The sequence below is a fragment of the Cnephaeus nilssonii genome (genome assembly GCF_951640355.1).
Source record: "Cnephaeus nilssonii genome assembly, chromosome: 6".
NCBI lineage: Eukaryota > Metazoa > Chordata > Mammalia > Chiroptera > Vespertilionidae > Cnephaeus > Cnephaeus nilssonii.
The window spans coordinates 78,227,137-78,247,481 of record NC_137077.1 but is presented as its reverse complement, the minus strand read 5'-3'; the positions used below and the strand labels follow the sequence as shown (position 1 = coordinate 78,247,481).

Sequence of the window (20,345 nt, the reverse complement as noted above, 5' to 3'; positions counted from 1 at the left end):
TGTTCAATGAAAATAGTTTTTTAAATCATGTTTTTGACAGTATAATATTATCTAAATTCTGCTATTTTAAAAAAAAAGTTTCCTTTAAAAATTAACTCTACCTACAACATCTATTAAACCAATGGCAAAAGTCCAAGTTATACTACTTTGATATATAAATCCAACTTTTTACAATTAGCCTAAAAAAATTCCTTTTAGAATTAAATGATCAAAGCAGTCCATATGATCCATCAGGGACTGGAAGAGTAGATCATTGAGTAACAGAGTATAATTAAAATAGCTGTGCTGTTAATTTTAGAAATAATTTAATTTTGTTTATATCAAAAGAAGACATTTAAGGAAAGAAAAAAAAATTCAAATACACATTTTTGGGCAGTTTTGGTTGCTGGCATTCTACCCCCTATATGTAAAAGAATGCTTGTTGGCATTAGGTTCCATCAATTCATTTGTGATTTCTAAATTAATTCTGAAGGAAACCACAACTTACTTGAAGATCCCTCTGACTGTCTGTGTGCCTGATTTTTTTTTTCTTTCTTCACAGACAAAGCACTTCCACTGGTCATGGAAAAAAGCTCTAAATCCGTGTCTTCTCTGCTTACAAGTCTTGCCTGGGAGCAATGGGAGAGAATGTATACAATCATGAAACAAAATATGGCATTTTCTGAATGCAGCTCACATTACCCCAAATAAACAAACAGGCTCTGTCAAACAACCTTCTTCAAAATGATACCACAATCCTTTATTGCAGCGCAGGCAGAACAAATGCACTATGTCAAAGCATTTTTCGCAAATAAGAGTCGATTTTAAAATTGAGGTTTGCTATTTGCGTCTGTACAACAAAAGAAAACATTTTAGTATAGTAATTTTGATGAAAATCAATCTTAAAGGCAACTGATGAAACTTTACACAGTTTAACATTACTTATTTACCAAGAATATTATTTAGTTCTTAAGTGAATGTTGGAAATGTCATATTGGGTTATGTTCTGCAATATTTGTATTTAACACTTTTAAGTATTAGTTTTCTCAATAAAAATTCCCTGAAATGTCTTACATCCCACATTTGTATACTATAAAGTCACAAAAGATATCTACTTCTCATTACAACAATTATTAATATAAGAATACTATACATTAAGTCTAATTTGGGGATAATGATAAATATATAAAATTTTCAAAATATACTAGGACATAAAAACTAGATAATTTATTGTATCTAAAATTACCATCTGAACTTTTATTACTATTTTGGACTGAACCTAAGAGTTGAAAAACTTGCTTCTTGCCTATAAAATATTGTTTTACAGAATGTCTAATATCATTAAGTAAAGATTTATCAGGATCCAGGCATGAAGTGGGGGAAAATGAAGTGATGGAAAGCAAACCAGCTTCAAAGTAGCTGGAATTTAACCCAAACCACAGGATGTTTGAAATCCTCTGAGTAAGCATTTGTCTTTAATGTTTGATGTGAGAAAAATTTAAATAAAGCCATAAAATCATCACTGTGGTTAAAAAGCTGTCCCTATATGATGAGCTAGAAAAACTCATGAAACCAGCATCTAATGATGATCATCCTCTTTCAAATTCAGATGTTTGTCTTTCCTTTACATTCCCCTTCTGCCTTCTTCCCATCCTTACATGCATGAACTTCTCATTGTTAAGTAAGCCAGTTTGCTATTGCCAAACTCAGAATAGAAACTATTCTATAATGTCAGTCAGGAATACAATTGTATTGTCAAAAAACCTCAGCAGAAAACTGTTTAAAATGAAATAAGGAACACTTGGCTTCCAATATACACTTGAGATTAGTAAGAAAAGTGTTACAAATTCTTTATTTCAATTACTACACAAAAGTATGTCTAATGTTCCCATGAGAATAGCTTCACCAACACTAAGACTTCAAAACAAAACAAAACAAAAAACAGTCCAAGAATGAGAAGAAAATACCAAAGCCATACCACAGTTTCTGTGAGATGTTAAGAAACAAGGGAAAAAATGTTAACTACAAAGGTGACCTGCCTGCTGGCTAAAGAGGTGTTAACTATAAGCCTCAACATTTTAAGATTAGGATTTATTCACTTCAATTTGATGATGTAAATTTACTATGCCTAAATAGAAAGTAGAAATCCACCCTCCCCAAATAAGACAATATACACATGTCAAGAAAATATTTGTGAATACATGCCTTCCAAAAATCTCATTGTCATCTAAGCCAGTGGTCGGCAAACCGCGCCTCGCGAGCCACATGCGGCTCTTTGGCCCCTTGAGTGTGGCTCTTCCACAAAATACCACAGCCTGGGTGAGTCTATTTTGAAGAAGTGGCGTTAGAAGAAGTTTAAGTTTAAAAAATTTGGCTCTCAAAAGAAATTTCAATCATTGTACTGTTGATATTTGGCTCTGTTGACTAATGAGTTTGCCGACCACTGAAAGCCATTTACATCCAAAGAGTGCTTCTTCTGCGATAGAAAACAATTAATGTCAGTCACTGATTCAGTCAGATTGTATATAACAGGGATTCAAATTTAGAAGAGAGATGTAACAGGAATACATGACTTCACAATGGTGTCACCTGGCAGCTTACATGCAAACCTAGAAATTTTGTCAAGAGTGCATTAGTGCATCTGACACAGCCACACATGCATGAATGTTCAGGTTCTATTTTTGAAAACATTGGTTTTCAAACTGAACATCACTATTTCCATGTTAGCAAATAGAAAAATCATAAATATAATACATCTTTTGCTCTATATTATGCAAAATGGACGTACTTAAAAACTAATTGTGACTGATGATGCTTTGAACACTTCTATGAAATACGTATTTAATTTTAAAGCACTGTAATATTAAAGTTTGTATGGTTATAACACAGTTTTAAGTTAATGTCAGGTAAGAATTCTCTATGTGAAATTCAATAGAAAATACTAAAAACTAATTTTGCAAAATTGTTTTTGGTCTTTGTTTACTGAACAGGTCACATTTGGAGCCCCATCTACAAGGTTAGTAATACTTTTGCTCCATATTTTCACAATAAAATGAGGGGTATAAATTAATTTTGGAACATGACTTTTAAGAATCTGGATTCTGATTCATCTCCAACTCAGGCAACTGAATTAAAAACAGAGACTCATTTATTAAAAAAGAACAACAACAACAAAAAAAAGGGGGGGGGAGTTTCTTCTTTAACTTTTTCATAAAATATATTTCATTAAATATTTATTTTTAAAATTTTGCATTTTTAGAAGTTAAGACATATTAAAAACACACATTAAAATAAATACTTATTAACCCAATTTCTTTTTTAAAAAGAGATAAAATATTATAAAGTTCACTTAAAGGTATCTTGTAGTATGTCCATATATATTTATTCAAAAAATTAGAGTATTTCTAGATATGTGAATGATTTAAAACCATTTTTATTTTTGGTTGCAGAAAGCTGAGTTATGTAAATCTCTCCATTCATCATTGCACAAACCCCTCTTCTTATATAATAAGACAGAGGCTTTGCTATAAACTTTTGAGGGCATGGAAGGAACTTTAAATGTTTATCCTATATAATAAAAGCCTAATATGCTAAGTGTCTGGTGATCTGGTTGGCCGTTCAACCAATCAAAGCATAACATGCTAATGATATGCTAAGGTTGCTCAACTGTTTGCTATGACATGCACTGACCACCAGGGGGCAGATGCTCCAACCGGTAGGTTAGCTTGCTGCTGGGGTCCTGCAGATCGGGACTGAGCAACATGGGCCAGACACGCCCTGGAGCCCTCCCATGGTCCATCCCTGGTTGGCCAAGCTCCCGTGTCTCTCCCCAGCCTTGATCATGCACTGGTGGAGTCCCTCGGCCTGGCCTGCACCCTATCACAATCAAGGACCCCTCGGGATGTTGGAGAGCCGGTTTCGGCCTGACAGCGAAACGACCAGTAGCTATGACACGCACTGACCACCAGGGCAGATGCTCAACGCAGGAGCTGCCCCCTGGTGGTCAGTGCAATCCCACAGGGAGAGTGCTGCTCAGCCAGAAGCCAGGCTCACAGCTGGTGAGTGCAGTGGCAGTGGAGGGAGCCTCTCCCACCTCCATGGCAGCACTAAGGATGTCCAACTGATGGCTTAGTTGGACATTTCCCGAGGGCTCCCATACTGCGAGAGGGCACAGGTTGGGCTGAGGGCCCCCCAACCCCCACTGAGTGCACGAATTTCATGCACTGGGCCTCTAGTAGAGCTATAATTTACATGCACATAAATATCTAAGACATAAATTTCAATAACATAAAAACATTTTATTTTGAAGTTAAAACTCCCATAGAAGTTGTAAAAATTGGTACTGAGAATTCCCTATATACCATCCACCCATCTTGCCCCAAAGAAATATAACCAAAGTGTGATTATTAAAACCAAGAAATTGACATAAGTGCAATACCATTACTAAACCACACATCTTGGTAAGACTTTACCAATTTTCACATGTACAATATTTTTGGTTTGTTTATACCAAACCAAAAATAATGTTAATAAAATGTTTGCATTTTATTGCATGCAAACATTTATATAGCTACCCCACAATCAGGATACAGAACTGTTCCATCTTCTCTAAAAACTCCCCTTAGAGGCATACCCTCACCCTAACCTAACCAATGGCAATCGCTAATATGTTCTCCATTACTATAATTATGTTTTTGAGAATGTTATTTATGTAAATGAAATCATACAGTATGGCAGATTTTGAGGGTTTTTTTATTGTCTAAAGTTTTACATATGTCCTTTGGTTGCTCTCTAACCACCCCCTCCCCTACCATTTGTTCTGGCTCTATTCTTGTTTATCAAATTATGTTGATCATTATATCCCACATATGAGTGAGATCATATGGTATTTATCTTTCTCTGACTGGCTTATTTCCCTTAGCATAATGCTCTCCAGTTCCATCCATGCTGTTGCAAATGGTAAAAGTTCCTTCTTTTTTATAGTGGCACTAGAGGCCCGGTGCATGAAATTCGTGCATGAAGGGGGGTCCCCCTCAACCCAGCCTGCACCCTCTCCAATCTGGTACCCCTCAGGGGATGTCCGACTGCTGGTTTAGGCCCGATCTGCAACCAGCAATCGGAAATCCCTCTCACAATCCAGAACCACTGGCTCCTAACTGTTCACCTGCCTGCCGGCCTGATTGCCCCTAACTGCCCCACCCGCTGGCTTGGTAACCCTCAACTGCCACCCCTGCCAGCATAGTCGCCCCCAACTCCCCCCCCCCCCCACCGCTGGCCTGGTTATCCCTTAGTGCCTCCCCCCGCCAGCCTGGTTGCCCCTTACTGCACTCCCTGCTGGTGTGGTTGCCCCCAACTTCCCTCCTGTAGGCCTTGTAGCCCCACACAGCCTGCTGCTCAGTGTGGTTTCCCCTCATTAACCCCCTGCCAGCCTGGTTGCCCCACACAGCCTGCTGCTTGGTCATTTGGTTATCCCTAACTAACCCCCCTGACGGCCTGGTCACCCCACACAGCCTGTTCGGCCGTCCGTTCGGTTGTTTTGGATGCGACGGTCGCTTAGCCTTTTATTTATATAGATAACTCTACTGTCTTTTGGTATGTGTTGTTTTTTATAGATAATCTTTTTTAAAGTTTAATTTTTAATTTTTATTTTTAGAAAAACAACCCACAGGATTTTATTGTCCTCATGTTAAAAAGTTAGGTCTTTTCAGGACAGGCAAGTGAGTTCTGATGCCATGGAGGAAGTCTCTACTTGCCTGCAATGAGCAAAACCCCTGCAGGACCACAATGACTGAATCCCATGCAGGAACAGCTTAGCAATGTAGCGGTCCTTGTTGATTGCCTTGGATTTCTTCTTGCCTTTGCCACTCTTGGGGACCTTGGTCCCCTTCTCCTCCACATTCTCCAGTGCCATGTTGCAGTGCCTGTCAATAGGCTTCACATGGCCCAGGAGCTTTCTGTTGTGACAGTTGATATATGTTCTTGACCAAATGTGTGAGCTTAGAGAGTTGGCCTGTGTTAAACTCCTGTTCCTTCCACTTCTGCAGCTCTGCCAGGGTCCTCTCACTTTTGGGCTTGTGAAGGAGGCTCCTGGTGGTGGTGTTTGTGCTCTTAGAAAATTCTTGTCTCCTCCACTTTGCTTCTGCCTCTGAAGAGAACTATAGTTAATCATTCAATTCACTAATTCTCTCTTTTATGGTGTCCAGTTCAGAGTTTATTTCACTGATAATATTTTCTTATTTCTAAAATTTATAATAGACTCATTTGCATATCCATCTGTCCTCTAATTAAAATTTGATTACTTTTGTTTTCTAATTTTCTGTCTTTTTATTATATACTAGAGGCCCGGTGCACGAAATTTGTGCACTGGGGCGGGGATGTCCCTCAGCCCAGCCTGCACCCTCTCCAATCTGGGACCACTCGGGGGATGTCCGACTGCCGGTTTAGGCCCAATCCCTGTGGATCGGCAGTCGGACATCCCTCTCACAATCCAGGACTGCTGGCTCCTAATTGCTCACCTGCCTGCCTGCCTGATTGCCCCTAACTGCTTCTGCCTGCCAGACTGATCACCCCCTAACCACTCTCTTGCCAGTCTGATTAACACCTAACTACTCCCCTGCTGGCCCGATCAGCCCCAACTGCCCTCCCCTGCCTGCCTGATCACCCTAACTGCCCTCCCCTGCCGGCCTGATCTTGCTCCCAACTGCCCTCCCCTGCAAGCCCGATCTCACCCCCCAACTGCCCTCCTCTACTGGCCAATTTGGTTCTGATTGGTCAGTTTCTATGCCAGTCAGCCTCCTATGCAGCCATTGGCTCCTCACAGTTGACCCAGATTTGGTTCTGATTGGTCAGTTTCTATGCCAGTCAGTGTCAAAAGCTCTGCCTCCTAGGCAGCCAATTGGATCATCACAATTGACTCAGATTTGGTTCTGATTGGTCAGTTTCTATGCCAGTCAGCATCTCTGGGCCTATCTCCAGGCCTGATCATAGAGGCGGGGCTGAGCAGCAGCTGCTCCAGGCTGCTGGAGAGCAGGCTGAACTGCTGACCTCTGGGAGAGAAAGAGAGGCTTGGCTGCTGGTTAGGGAGAGAGAAGCAGGATCTGATCACCCTGCTTCTCTATCCGGGCCTCACCAGCAGCCGCTGCCACTGCTGATCAGCCCTACCTCTCTCTCTCTCCGAGAGGTCAGCCGTTCAGCCCGTTCACCTGCTGCATGCGCAGCCTGGCAAATGGTCAAGCCTCCTGGTCATTGTGGATGTGACAGACCCAGGTTTTTATATATTAGGATGTTATTCTTATTTTTGTCTTTGAGGATCTTATAGTAAAGACCATTGCAGTATTTTTTTAAAGTTCTGTTAATAGCCTTGTCCCAGTTGTGCAATTATCTGTGTCCAGTTCCCAAACAAAAATAGGGTGCTTTCATTCCCCAACACTCTGCAAGATTTCTACTCTGGTCCTTCAATTCACCCAGTATTTCTTTGTCATAAGTCCTTCCTTGATTTCTTCCCTGTCTCAACTCATACACACACAAAATATGTATTTCTGTTCTATTACTATTTTCCTTGTTGTTGTATCGAGCTATACCTATTCAAAATGAAAAACAAAAGCACTTGTAAGTGCTATATATTTGTCATATATTTGTATGTTAGTAATCCATGCACTCTGTTTTCAATCATTTTTAGAAGTATAAGAATTAAATGTGATATCACTTCCTTTGTCTTGGCATTTTTATATTTCCCATTCTTGCTCCAAAGTGGCCACATAACAATATGTGAGAAAGTGCTAGTCTGTAATATGCATGCTGTTAACAAACTGAAGTGCCAATTTTCTAGTGATAATCTTCATGCCACTCTACCAGAGGGGTCTCTATTAAAATGCAAGAAAATATTTGCAGAGTGATTATCTCAAATTTAAATTCTATAAATATTTTCATAAACATTAATTTTAGCTAATGCCTGTCCAAAACGTGCTGCTCTTTCAGGAAAACTCCTTAAGTTAGCTGTTCATGAGAATGATGAATATAACCGTTCTGGATAATACTAGTGTCTACTAGAAACTACATTATCTTCTTGTACTAAATTCTACAAAGCAGGTTAAATTATAATCAGTTTTCTTTGTGAATGTAGAATCTGAACAAGGAGTATTAGTTGATTGATATAAATGGATGGCATCATAAAGTTAGGGTCACCTGATGCATCCATTTTTACCTGCCAAGGAGGCCACGTACTTCTGTCATTGATTAAGGAACGCTTTTCACTGTAAATTTCTGAAAATTTCTTATTTTGTGGGATCCACTTCTCTAGACTTCATATTGGCCATTCTCTTTTTGTCTACATATGCTTCCTTCCAATAACATATAGTACAATAGACTTTAGCAATGCACATACAGTTATACTACCTAGAACCTACCCTCTATTCAGCATATTTAGAACTTGATTATTCCTAAATTTCTGATAATTTACACTTTATTACTTAGAGTGGGTGAATTCCCAATTACTTGTTAATTTTTATCTGGTTTAATTTTCTGAGTTGTGAGGGTACTTTGCTGTTTCATTCAAGTATTCTACTCTGAATATTCAAAAAATATTTTATTATGAAAATTCCTGTTAGAGTAATTTTATTTTAAATACTGTAACATGTTAATATTTTAAAATCTACCATGTAGAAATAATATTCTAGAGTAATACATTTATTAGTATATTTGTATTGATTTCAGAGAGGAAGAAGGAGAAAGAGATAGAAACATCAATGATAAGAGAGAATCATTGGTTGGCTGCCTCCTGCACACCCTACACTAGGAATCAAGCCCACAACCAGGGCATATGGCCTAACCTGGAATTGAACCATGACCTTCTGGTTCATAGGTCGATGCTCAACCACTGAGCCATACCGGCTGATCAAGAGTAATACATTTTAAAGTTATACTAGAAGTGGAGAAAATGTTATTATTCTAGGACATAGTATTTTGATATTATCCTAAATAAACATAGTTGAGATTTTCATAATTTATACTAATATATGGACATATTTTAAAGTGTACTTGTTGAGTACTTGTGTCTACAACTTTTCTGTGTCTTTAAACACATTTCTTACCACAAGCTGAACTCTTCCACCATTAAGTACATCTGGATCTAACTCAGGCAAGAAATGAGTGCTGCAGTGACAAAAACAGAAATAATATTATTACATAAATTTAGAGAAAGAATGTAAAGGAAATGCCCAATGAAAAGTTTGGGACTAATTAGTAATTTAAAAAATGGTAATAATACTTTTCTTAAATAGGGTTATATGCAAAGGTATATACAAATTTACATTTTTTCATAGTCATTTTAAAATTAAATTTGACATAAAATTTAAATTTCTAAATAACACTTTAATGCTACCCTTCTTTGCTAAATATAAATACATACAATAAACAAAAATCTGAAAGAAACAAGAAGGATAGCTAAAAATTATTTAAAAATATAAAAACTTTACATTTACCTACGTATCTTTCTTGTTTTATGATTAAGGCAAAGCTTCCTACTTTTAAAATAGTTTTTGTGTGTTTAGTACATTATACTACTGCTCACAATTAACTTCTATTTAAAAGTAGAACATTTGGCCTTTCAAGAACTTCCATTCTTGCCCTGGTCAGTGTTAGAGTGTTAGCCTGCGTACCAGAGCGTCTCAGGTTCGATTCCTGATCAAGGGCATATTTCCATTTGCCGGTTCACTCCCCCACCCCTACCCAAGTCGGGGGCCTGTGAGAGGCAACCAGTTGATGTCTCACTCTCTCTCTCTTTCTCTTTCTTTCTCTATCTCTCTCTTTCCCTCCCTTCCACTGTCTCGGGGGAAAAACCCCACTTCCATTCTTGAAAATAATATTTCTTAAAATGTTGCTGCCTATACCTTTACATATTATATTTCAAAAGAGAATATCCATAAATAATTACCTGTTGTATAATATATTTAAATAAAACTTATTTAGGAGTAAGGGATATTGTTAAATGCGTGAGCTTCTCTAAACTACATACTGAATAAGTTTTTAAAATTTTCACATTATCTCTGCTAATGCTTTAAAATTTCTGAAAGACCTCTTATATCTGGTTAATATAGATGACAAGTCGTGGGGTTATACTACATTTGTTTGTAGTTCTAAGGATTTCATCTTATGAATTACACTAATTGTAGGATTTTGTTTGTTAGTTTGTTACTCATTTAAATAAACATAAAATAGACACACAATGCCTGGAAATATTTCCAAAGTGTCATCTACATTTACATTCCATATTGGTTTATACATTTAATAAATGCTTAAAATAGCACATATTTTATTTTTCTGTGCATATAGGTAGCTACAATGAAAGTCTTGAAAATTTATGTCAAAATATTATCTCCAGGCTTTTATTTCCTTAAAACTTTGATTCAGTGGCTAAGTACATATATGTTTTATATTACATTGTTAATGACTGGATTTTGTTCCCATAAAATTCATATCTCCAAGTCCTAACCCTCAATACCTCAGAATTTTACTGTATTTGGTTGCAGGGTGAGGGAATGAAGGTAAAATGAAGTCACATGGTTGGCCCTAATCCAGTATGACTAGTGTCTTTATAAGAAGAGATTAGAATATAGACAACACAGATGAGGGATGATCATGTGAGGACATGATGAGAAGGGAGCCATCTGCAAGCCAAGGAGAGAGACCTCCAAAGAAACAAAACTTGCTGACTACTTGATCTGGGGTTTGTAATTCCCTGAACTGTGAGTAAACAAATCTCTGCTGTTTAACCTACCTAATCTGTGGTATTTTGTTATGGCAGCCCTCAAAAACTAATATAGACATTAATGTAACTAAAATTAATTGGCCCTGTTTATTGCTAAATAAAACATTTAATATCTTCAACCTTGTGAGCTCACCTCTATTCTGTGAGACAGATAACACATTATAATCTCACCATAAAGGAGAGGAAACTGAGCCTTGGGACATCATTGAAAATTAGTTACATGACTGGTAAAGTGGCAGCATCAGGGTTGAATTATAATTTTAACTGCCACACATAAATGATAACAAAAATAACACAAAATACAACTTGTACTACATATAATATTTATAAACAGTTAATATATACTATACATTTACTTTATAAAGCAGAATCATTTGTGTAGTTCATCTATTGTTATTAAACATTTACAGAAAGAGTTTCTTAAACATTTTAGAATGAAATATATAAAGAGTGATTAAATCTATTCTATATAAGAAGCCATTTTATAACGTGGCTTCGTGGCACATTGGCCTTTGGCTATAAGTCATGTTTTTTTTAGCACAGTTAACCTAGGTTTAACTTTTCAAGATGTGTTTACAATACAAAAATCTAATTTAAGGGAAATGACCTTACCATTTCAAATTTCTGGAACTAGTTGTTTCATGAACTCCAACCTGTGTGTGAAGCCACTGATACGTATATTCTTTACTCCTTTCTAATTTTTCAAGTGCCTTGGTATCCTTGCAGATAAATTCTTCTTCCTTACCTGGGAAAGAAATATGGACATTTTATTTGTTATTTAAAGAGATCAAATTTTGTCCAAACAGTTCAGTTAGGGTAACAACTTTATCATAAGAAAGGGAAAAAATAACATAATTCATAGGATCTAAATCATCTGTAAGAAAAAAGTCAGTCACAAAGTAACTTTTCCTGCTAGAGTTTCACACCTACTTATTTTGAAAAATAAAGTAAATGCCTTAAGGTAACCAATATATTTTTAAGGGTTGTTTTGTTACTTTTATAATTAGAAAATTCAAATAATTATTTTTGGTAGACAGTAGAATCTACATATATATATATATATATATATGTATATATATATATATATATATATATATATATATACCTAATATGCAAAGTGTCCCCTCAGGAGTTCAACCACCTGGGAGTTCAATCGCTCTCTATGATGTGCGCTGACCACCAGGGGGTGGCGCAGAACAAAGGAAGGACCCAGCCGGCAGCCGGCAGCTGCTAGAAACCCTACCTGTGCATGAATTTTGTGCACTGGGCCTCTAGTCCTATCTAATAATAAACAAATATGCAAATTGACCGCACCTTCCCTATGCCCAAGCCACGCCCACCATCCAAGCCACGCCCATCAACCAATCAGGACTAATATGCAAATTACCCCAACAAAGATGGCGGCTAATTTGCATATCAAGACAGCGTAGAAAGAAGCCAAGAGCTGCAGAAGGGAGCAAAGCTGCAGAGAAGCAAGCAAGCTGGGGGGAGGAGAAGGGAGGAGCGGAGGCGGGGCCGGGGGAGAAGAAAGTTGAGCAGGCGGGGCCGGGGGAGAAGGGAGGAGTGGAGGCGGGGCCAGGGGAGAAGGGAGGAGAGCGGGCTGGCGGGCCGGGGGGAGAAAAGCAGGGGGGCTGGCGGAGAACACAGGGCGGGGGAGAAGGGAGGAGTGGAGGCGGGGCAAGGGGAGAAGGAAGGAGAGCGGGCTGGCGGGCCGGGGGGAGAAAAGCAGGGGGGCTGGAGGAGAACGTGGGGCGGGGTCAAGGGAGGAGAGCAGTCAGGGCGGGGTAGAGTGCAGCAGGAAACCCTATTGCAGGATTTTTCCTGCAACTGGAAAGCTAGTTCTAATATAAAAAGATCTATCTACCCACTATGATGTCCTTTTAGGCTTATTTTAAAGTCTAATTGTTCTCATACTAGTTTTATCCATATGCAGAATTTATAAATATAATGAAGGTATTAAAACAGAATTTTAATTTTATATAAAACTAAAATGGTTTTGTAAGGTAATATAATATTTTAAGTTGGGAATACAATTTCTGTCACGATTATATGTGCTTATGCCATAATACCTATTTCAAAAAGGGGGCGTGTGGAACATAACAATAAAAATGTTTATGGAAAATATGAAGATGATAAATTATACTAGGTATGAATACAAGGTAACAAGCATACAAAATAAAATAGTTAAGAAAAAGAAGAATCTAACCCTTACATTCAAATGTAAAATTTAATATATATATATAGTTGCATTTTTTTTTATTGTTGACATTGCTGCTACATTAATGCCATGCATTTCAGAGTTACGCTGAAGATCTGTTGTTTCAGAGCCTTTATCCATGAACATGATTTTTTTGGGCTGGTTTCTTTTTTTGTTGCCATAACAATGTTTTGGGCTTGATTGACAATAAACCAGAGAAACTAACTGATGGTAATCAAACTCTCAAAAATGCTATAATTAAAAACCTGATATTTAAGCTGTCAATTTATTAATTTGAACTATTCTTTTGCTATAGATCATCAGCTAAAAATCAGAATGTTCATTTCTCAAACCTCTTAGTACTCATAGCATCTTATGTTTCTAAAATGGCCACACCCCTTGCATTCTGTGTTGAAACTAACCCACCCATATTTGATATATTGGAGGCACATATACTTCACCTACCAGGGCTAACCACTGAATCCGTGACCAGACACCATTTTGGTAAATGGCCTTATAGGTAGATCTACAGAAACTATAAAAGAGATTCAAACAGAGGGAAGACTTGGTGTTACCACACCCAGTTACTGCACAGCATTAAGTCTCTTCTCCAGCAGAGGCCCAGCCTTTCATATGCTTTTCTTGGTTGATCAGATCAGATTTTGGAACCATGAGTGCAGTGACAGAGAATAGTGGGGACTCAGTGACCCTGTTAATGAAACGTGTCCACAGCTGTAACCATATTCTTATTATTCAGAGAATCCTTTTGTAACAAGTGTACTTTAGTTAAAAATAAGAATTATCTATGGCTTCCTGCTTTTAAAAAGGGTGACACATATTGATAGTCACTTTTTTAAGTAATCATTTTGCAAAGTGTTCCTCAACTGTGCAATAACACTCTAGACATACTAAGTGGTTTTTTCATCAGAACTCAACCAAGATTCTAGACAACTATTCCCAAGTAAAGACGAGAGATTTCACTGTCAGGGTCCCATTCAAATTAACCAGTTTAACCCTAAGGCATAGATTGGTAGATTGGCACAAGCTCAGTGTTAGAAACAGAACAAACACAGTGATGAAGTTGGCTGAATGAACTCAAAGATACTACAATTCAGATGCTGAGGGAAGTGATTTGGCTAACCCATTTCAGGACCACTCCTGCCACTGAGAAGAAAAAACTAAGGTTTACTCATTGAAACTTGCAGAAGAAGTCCTGTTTTTTGCACCTGGGGTATGAAAAATAGTAGGGAACTGGGTTACTTAACGAATTTTTAATTTAGCCAGGCTGCCCAATAAGTATTTCCTTTTAGCTTACAAGAAGCATCATTTTGCCTAAAGAAAGTGAAACCCTTATCTACTGTGCTATCCTACTTCTCTGGGACTTGCTTCACTAACTTCTTATATCATCAACCTAAGAAAAATATATTTCTTTGCTTCCTGCTCTCCACTAATTACTACTGTCTATATAGGCCCCTTTATTTCAAAACACAAATTCGATTGCTTTTATTTAAACAAATGGTTAAACTGTTAAATTATAAAAATAATATTGACAATTTAAAAAATAAATAAAAGAAATTAAAAAAAGAAAGAAAATCCACAAAAATCTCACTATCCAAAAACAACCACTTGATAATATTTTTAAGGTATTTCCTTGTAGTTTTCTCATAAAATTGCTTTGCTTTGTTTTTTGTATATATCAGCCTACCTTTCAGTTAGTACTATAACAAATGTATTCCATGAAATGTAAATCTCACCCTGAACATACTATTTGTGGTTTTACACTATGAAGTACAAATTTGTTACATAAGTTTGTAATTATCCTATTTAATTAATTTATTTGTTCAGGTGAAATTAAAGACATGTCTAAAACTATCAATATTTTGAAGAACTCAAAATAATCTATCAAATAGTTTTAAAAGCTTTCATCAAGAGAGAAACCAAGATGGCGGCATAGGTAAACATCTAAACTGCTGTCTCGCACAACAATTTCAAAACTGCAAGTGGAAGACAGAGCGGACATCATCCAGAACCACCGGAAAGCTGTCTGAGTGGAAATTCTACAACTAGAAGGAAAGATAAAAGGACACTGAGACCCAGAGGAGCTGTGGAGGACAGAGGTGCGGAGACCCATGTGCGCGGAAAGGGCAGGTGGCTGAATACGTGACTGGCTTACTTGTAGCACTCGGAGAGGGCGGGCAGCAAGCGCGCAGCCAGCTTTCTCGTTCGGGAGGGAAACAAAACCTCCCGACTGAACTGAAATCCAGTTCTGGGTGAGATTTGGGTACCCAGACTCATTCTGGGAGAAACTGGACTGTCTGGCAGCGGGCGAAACTCGAGGGCAGCCTTCTCTCAGAGGCGCGTGCAGCCATTGCTGAGGGACACTGAGACACAGGGGCCTCGTAGGGTGGGGCTGACGGGAAACCAAGGCTGTCTGCTCAGTCCTGAGACTCCACCCCATCCAAGGTGAGCACAGAAGCTCTCTCAGTGGAGACACAGCTGATCCTCACAGCCAATTGTCCTGGAGGTCAATTCCTCCCAGTGATACCAACAACAATCAAGGCTTAACTACAACAAGACTGTGCACACAGCCCACAAAGGGGCACACCAAGAGTGTCCACCTCAAGTAACTGGGGAGGCTGAGCCATTGGGCCCTGTTAGGACACCTAGCACACAAAGCAACTCCATCAACTCAGGGAAGCAGCCAAAATGCGGAGACAAAGAGGCAGGTCACAAATGAAGGAAATGGAGGAAAGTAAACGACTGGATATAGAGTTCAAAATGACGGTCATAAGGTTTTTCAAGAATTTCCTAGAAAAGGCCAATAAACTTAACGAGACCCTCAAGGATATGAAAAAGGATCAACTAGAAATTAAGCATACACTGACTTAAATAAAAAATATTATACAGAACAATATTTAGGGTTGGCGACCAGCAGGAAGGTAGGGAGGGAGAGAGTGTGAGAGAGTGAGGAACCCATAGAGGAGAGTGTAGACATGTGTGGTGTGTGTGTGTATGAGCTATGGTTAGTTAGATTCTGAAGGTCTTCCAAGGGGCTGCCAAACCAGGGAGTCTTAGATGGCGGAGCACCGGGCACAAAGCAGACACTTCTCGGCTGGTGCAGGCACGGAGACCATGCCATCTTGTGAAACAGAGCTGCCTGAGACTAGGATCCTGGCCTCAGACACAAACCAGGACCCTGCAGCCACTGGGGACAGAGAACTGCTATCACAGCTTCAGACCAACAAACAACAAGAAACAGACTTCCTGGCAGCAGATTTCCATGAGTCAAAGAGCCTATCCCCATCCCCACAGGCTCACGGATAGCGCCATAGTAACTGATAGACCCGCCCCTCGCACAAGCTGCAGAGCACCCACGCAGGGACGCACTCCCCTGCAGGGAATTTAGCGCGTAGGACAAAGCTCCCCTTCAGGGAATCTGAGAGCGCTCACGGAGGGCTCCCCTTCGGGGAATTTGGCGTGTGGGACACAGGTCCCCTTAGGGTAGGGTGACCAGACGTCCCGCTTTTGGCGGGACAGTCCCAATTTTTAACAATTTGTCCCGCGTCCCGCGGCGTTTTAAAAATGTCCCGATTTTTGGAAAGAATGCACAACAAGCTAGGGAACGGCGGGAGAATGGGAAGGGAATATACGGTTTTCGGTGGCCATGTGGCTATTTAGCAGGATATGAGTTTTATATTATTTTTGTTAATTTTATAATGTTAAATTTTAATAATAACAAATAATTGTTGAGAACTGATTATCGAGAACTGCTTATCAAAGTTCGCATTGTTGATCAGTCGTTAGAATTCGACCACCATTATTTGGACTTAATGAACAATGGCATTTTTTGGGATTGGCAATGACGAAAACATTTTGTAACTGTCTCTCAGACGATACACATCGTACTGTGTGCTAGTAAGCTAGTTAAACAAGTGATGTCATTACAAATCAGCTATTCAGATAATTTAGGTAAGTAATTTATTTATTTATTTCATAAATACATAAATTTTCTTGAATTTAGCAGACAGTACTCGTATTATTTATATTTTAAAGTGGCGGCAAAAAGTCTAGCGCCGGCCTTGAAAGTGACACTTAGGACTTACGTTACGGCAAATTCAGAGGAAAAATAATACAAGTTAGTATTGTTATCATTTAGAAAGAAATATAGGATTAAAATAATTTTTAAAATGTAGTTACTTTATAACAATCAAATTAATTTAATTTATAAACTAACAATAAAATATGTTCATGTAATTATGTACCTACTTACTGTGTTTTTAAGCAATATGTATATAATAATAATTTGTAATATAATTTTAAATTATTTTTTTTAGATTTTTAACATAATGAGTAAGAAAAGAGGATGCAAATTCAACGATGATATAAGAAGTGAATTTCCTTTTATTAAAAAAACCAAAAGCGATTACAATAGAGACCAAATTTTTAATCAAGAACCCGCCCCCCCAGGCCAAAACCGGTTTGGCTCAGTGGATAGAGCATCGGCCTGTGGACTCAAGGGTCCCAGGTTTGATTCTGGTCAAGGGCATGTACTTTGGTTGCAGGCACATCCCCAGTAGGAGGTGTGCAAGAGGCAGCTGATCGATGTTTCTCTCTCATCGATGTTTCTAACTCTATTCCTCTCTCTTTCTCTCTGTAAAAAATCAATAAAATACATTAAAAAAAAAAGAACCCTCCTCCCCCACCCCCCATCCCCCCCACCCCCCGGTCAATGGTGTCCCGCTTTACCAATGTTAAAATCTGGTCACCTTACCTTAGGGGAATCTGAGAGCGAGCACGTAGGGCTCCCCTTCAGGGAATTTGGCTCAGGGACGCGGTTCCCCTTCTGGGAATCTGAGAGCTCAGCGCACGGAGGCAACGCCCCTTCAGGAATTTGAGAGTGTGCAAAGCCCTAGCCGGTTTGGCTCAGTAGAGAGAGCATACACAGTATGCAGCTCCACTTCAGGGAATTTGGCACGCTGGACACAGCTGCCTGGTATCCCTGACTCACAGTGCATTCACACTAAGAGCCAGTGACTCCAATTGTTGGTGCATGCACACACAGGGACCCTGATTCTCAACGAGAAGCTGCACGAGGCAACAGAGACTCTGACACTTGATTCTTGGTGCAGATACAGGGAAACTCTGACTCCTGGCATGTGCTAAGGAACTCATTTTTGGCACATACCAACAGTGTGGTGCAGACAGGGCCCCTGATTCTAAATGTGCACACAAGACCACACGGAACACCAGGGACACTGAGCCTGGGCAAGCCTGGTTCCCACCAACCAACGGCAGCCACACGTCCTAGTGTCAGAGCACTTCAGTGAAACTCGGGAGGTCTGAAGTTCCCACAGCACACGGCCCAGGTCCACGCAAACGGAAACTTGAGCTTTCTGGTGATAGTCAGAATGGGGAGATGAAACAATTCACAGAGGAAAGAAAATGAGGAGTCACCAAGAAAGGAAATTAGTGAAACTGAAGCATGCAACATGACCGAAAAAGAGTTCAGAGTAATGGTCGTGGAATTTATACATCGGATGGATGAGAAAATCAACAACTTATGCAAGAATCAGGAAGAAATGAAAAGTGATATAGCTACAATAAAAAACACCATGGAAAGTTTCAACAGTAGACTAGAAGAAGCAGAAGACCAAATTAGTGAGTTAGAAGATCAGGTACAGAAACAAGCTCAATCTGAACAGCAATTGGAGAAAAAAATTAAAAAGAGGAAGGAGAGCCTAAGGGAGCTTTGGGACAACATGAAACAAAGTAGCATGCGTATAATAGGGCTGCCAGAAGGACAAAAAGAGCAGTAAGGATTAGAAAATCTATTTGAAGAAATAATGGCAGAAAACTTCCCGGATATGGGGAAGAAAAAAGTTACACAAGTCCCAAGCAGGATCAACCCCAAAAGACCCACACCAAGACACTTCATAATTTCAATGGCAAATATAAATGACAAAGAGAGAATCTTAAAGGCAGCAAGAGAGAGACAGAGAGTTACCTACAAAGGAACACCCATCCGATTGTAAAATGATTACTCAACAGAAACACATCAAGCTAGAAGGGAATGGAAGGAGGTACACAAAGTGTTGCAAAGCAAAGGACTGAATCCAAGAATACTCTATCCAGCAAGGCTATCAATCAAAATTGAAGGGGAAATCAGGTACTTCAAAGACAAAAAAAGGCTAAGGGAGTTTATCACCACCAAAGCAGCAATGCAAGAAATCCTAAAGGGAATACGGTAAAAAGAAGAAATAAACAGGTAAGAAGGAACACAGACACAAAAATAGACATAACTACAAACAAATACCTTTCAGTAATAACTTTAAATGTAAATGGACTAAATGCTCCAATCAAAAGACATCGAGTGGCTGAATGGATAAAAAAACAGGACCCACATATATGCTGTCTATAAGAGACCCACCTCAGAACAAGAGACTCACACAGATTGAAAGTGAAGGGATGGAAAAATATCTTTCAGGCAAATGGAAATGAAAAAAAAAGCTGGGGTAGCAATACTTATATCTGACAAATTAGACCTCAAAGTAAATGCCATAACAAGAGATAAGGAAGGCCACTTCATAATACTAAAGGGAGCAATCCAACAAGAAGAAATAATTCTGGTAAACATATATGCACCCAATATAGGAGTACCCAAATACATAAAAAAACTCCTGGAGGATATCAAGGGAGAGATTAATAGCAATACAATCATAGTAGGATACTTTAATACCCCACTATCAACATTGGACAAATCCTCTAAACAAAAAATCAGCAAAGAAACATCAATCCTAAATGACTCACTAGACCAGATGGAATTAATTGACATCTTCAGAACATTTCACCCCAAAGCCACAGAATATACATTCTTCTCAAATGCACATGGGCCATTTTCAAAGATAGACCATATGCTGGGACATAGGCAAAGTCTCTTCAAATTCAAGAAGATGGAAATCATATCAAGCATCTTCTCAGATCACAGAGGCATAAAACTGGAAATCAACTACAATAAATACAATTTAAAGAAATCAAACACATGGAGACTAAACAGCATGCCATTAAACAATGACTGGGTCACCAGAGAGATCAAGGAAGAAATAAAAAGCATCATGGCAACAAATGACAATGAAAACACAACAATCCAAAATCTATGGGACACAGTGAAAGCAGTCTTGAGAGGGAAGTTCATAGCTATACAAGCCTACGGCAAAAAACAGGAAACAATGGTAATAAACTACCTAACCCTACAACTCAAAGAGTTAGAAAAAGAGCATCAAGAAAAGCCCAGTGTAAGCAGAAGGAAGGGAATAATAAAGATCAGAGCAGAGATAAACGACATAGAGACCAAAGAAACAATACAAAAGATCAACAAAACCAAGAGCTGGTTCTTTGAAAGCATAA

General features: G+C 38.8%; 1 protein-coding gene and 1 pseudogene across 2 annotated transcripts in view; both read right to left on the bottom strand.

Annotated features, from left to right (window-relative positions):
• Positions 1-455: 455 nt before the first annotated feature.
• Positions 456-20,345, bottom strand: part of LRRIQ1 (leucine rich repeats and IQ motif containing 1) — a gene marked incomplete at its 3' end in the record, with an annotated part of 219,205 nt that continues 199,315 nt past the window's right edge. Inside the window, exons 24-26 of the mRNA XM_079775698.1 lie at positions 11,357-11,489; positions 9,069-9,129; positions 456-608 (exon numbers count right to left, since the gene is read on the bottom strand). Of these exons, the coding sequence (XP_079631824.1) occupies positions 456-608; positions 9,069-9,129; positions 11,357-11,489 (347 nt within the window). The remainder of the gene's footprint in view (positions 609-9,068; positions 9,130-11,356; positions 11,490-20,345) is intronic.
• LOC307101993 (small nuclear ribonucleoprotein Sm D2-like) lies at positions 5,725-8,211 on the bottom strand (annotated as a pseudogene). Its single transcript has 2 exons — positions 8,203-8,211; positions 5,725-6,134 (listed from the first exon to the last, which is right to left on the bottom strand). The product of its transcript is annotated as a small nuclear ribonucleoprotein Sm D2-like (transcript).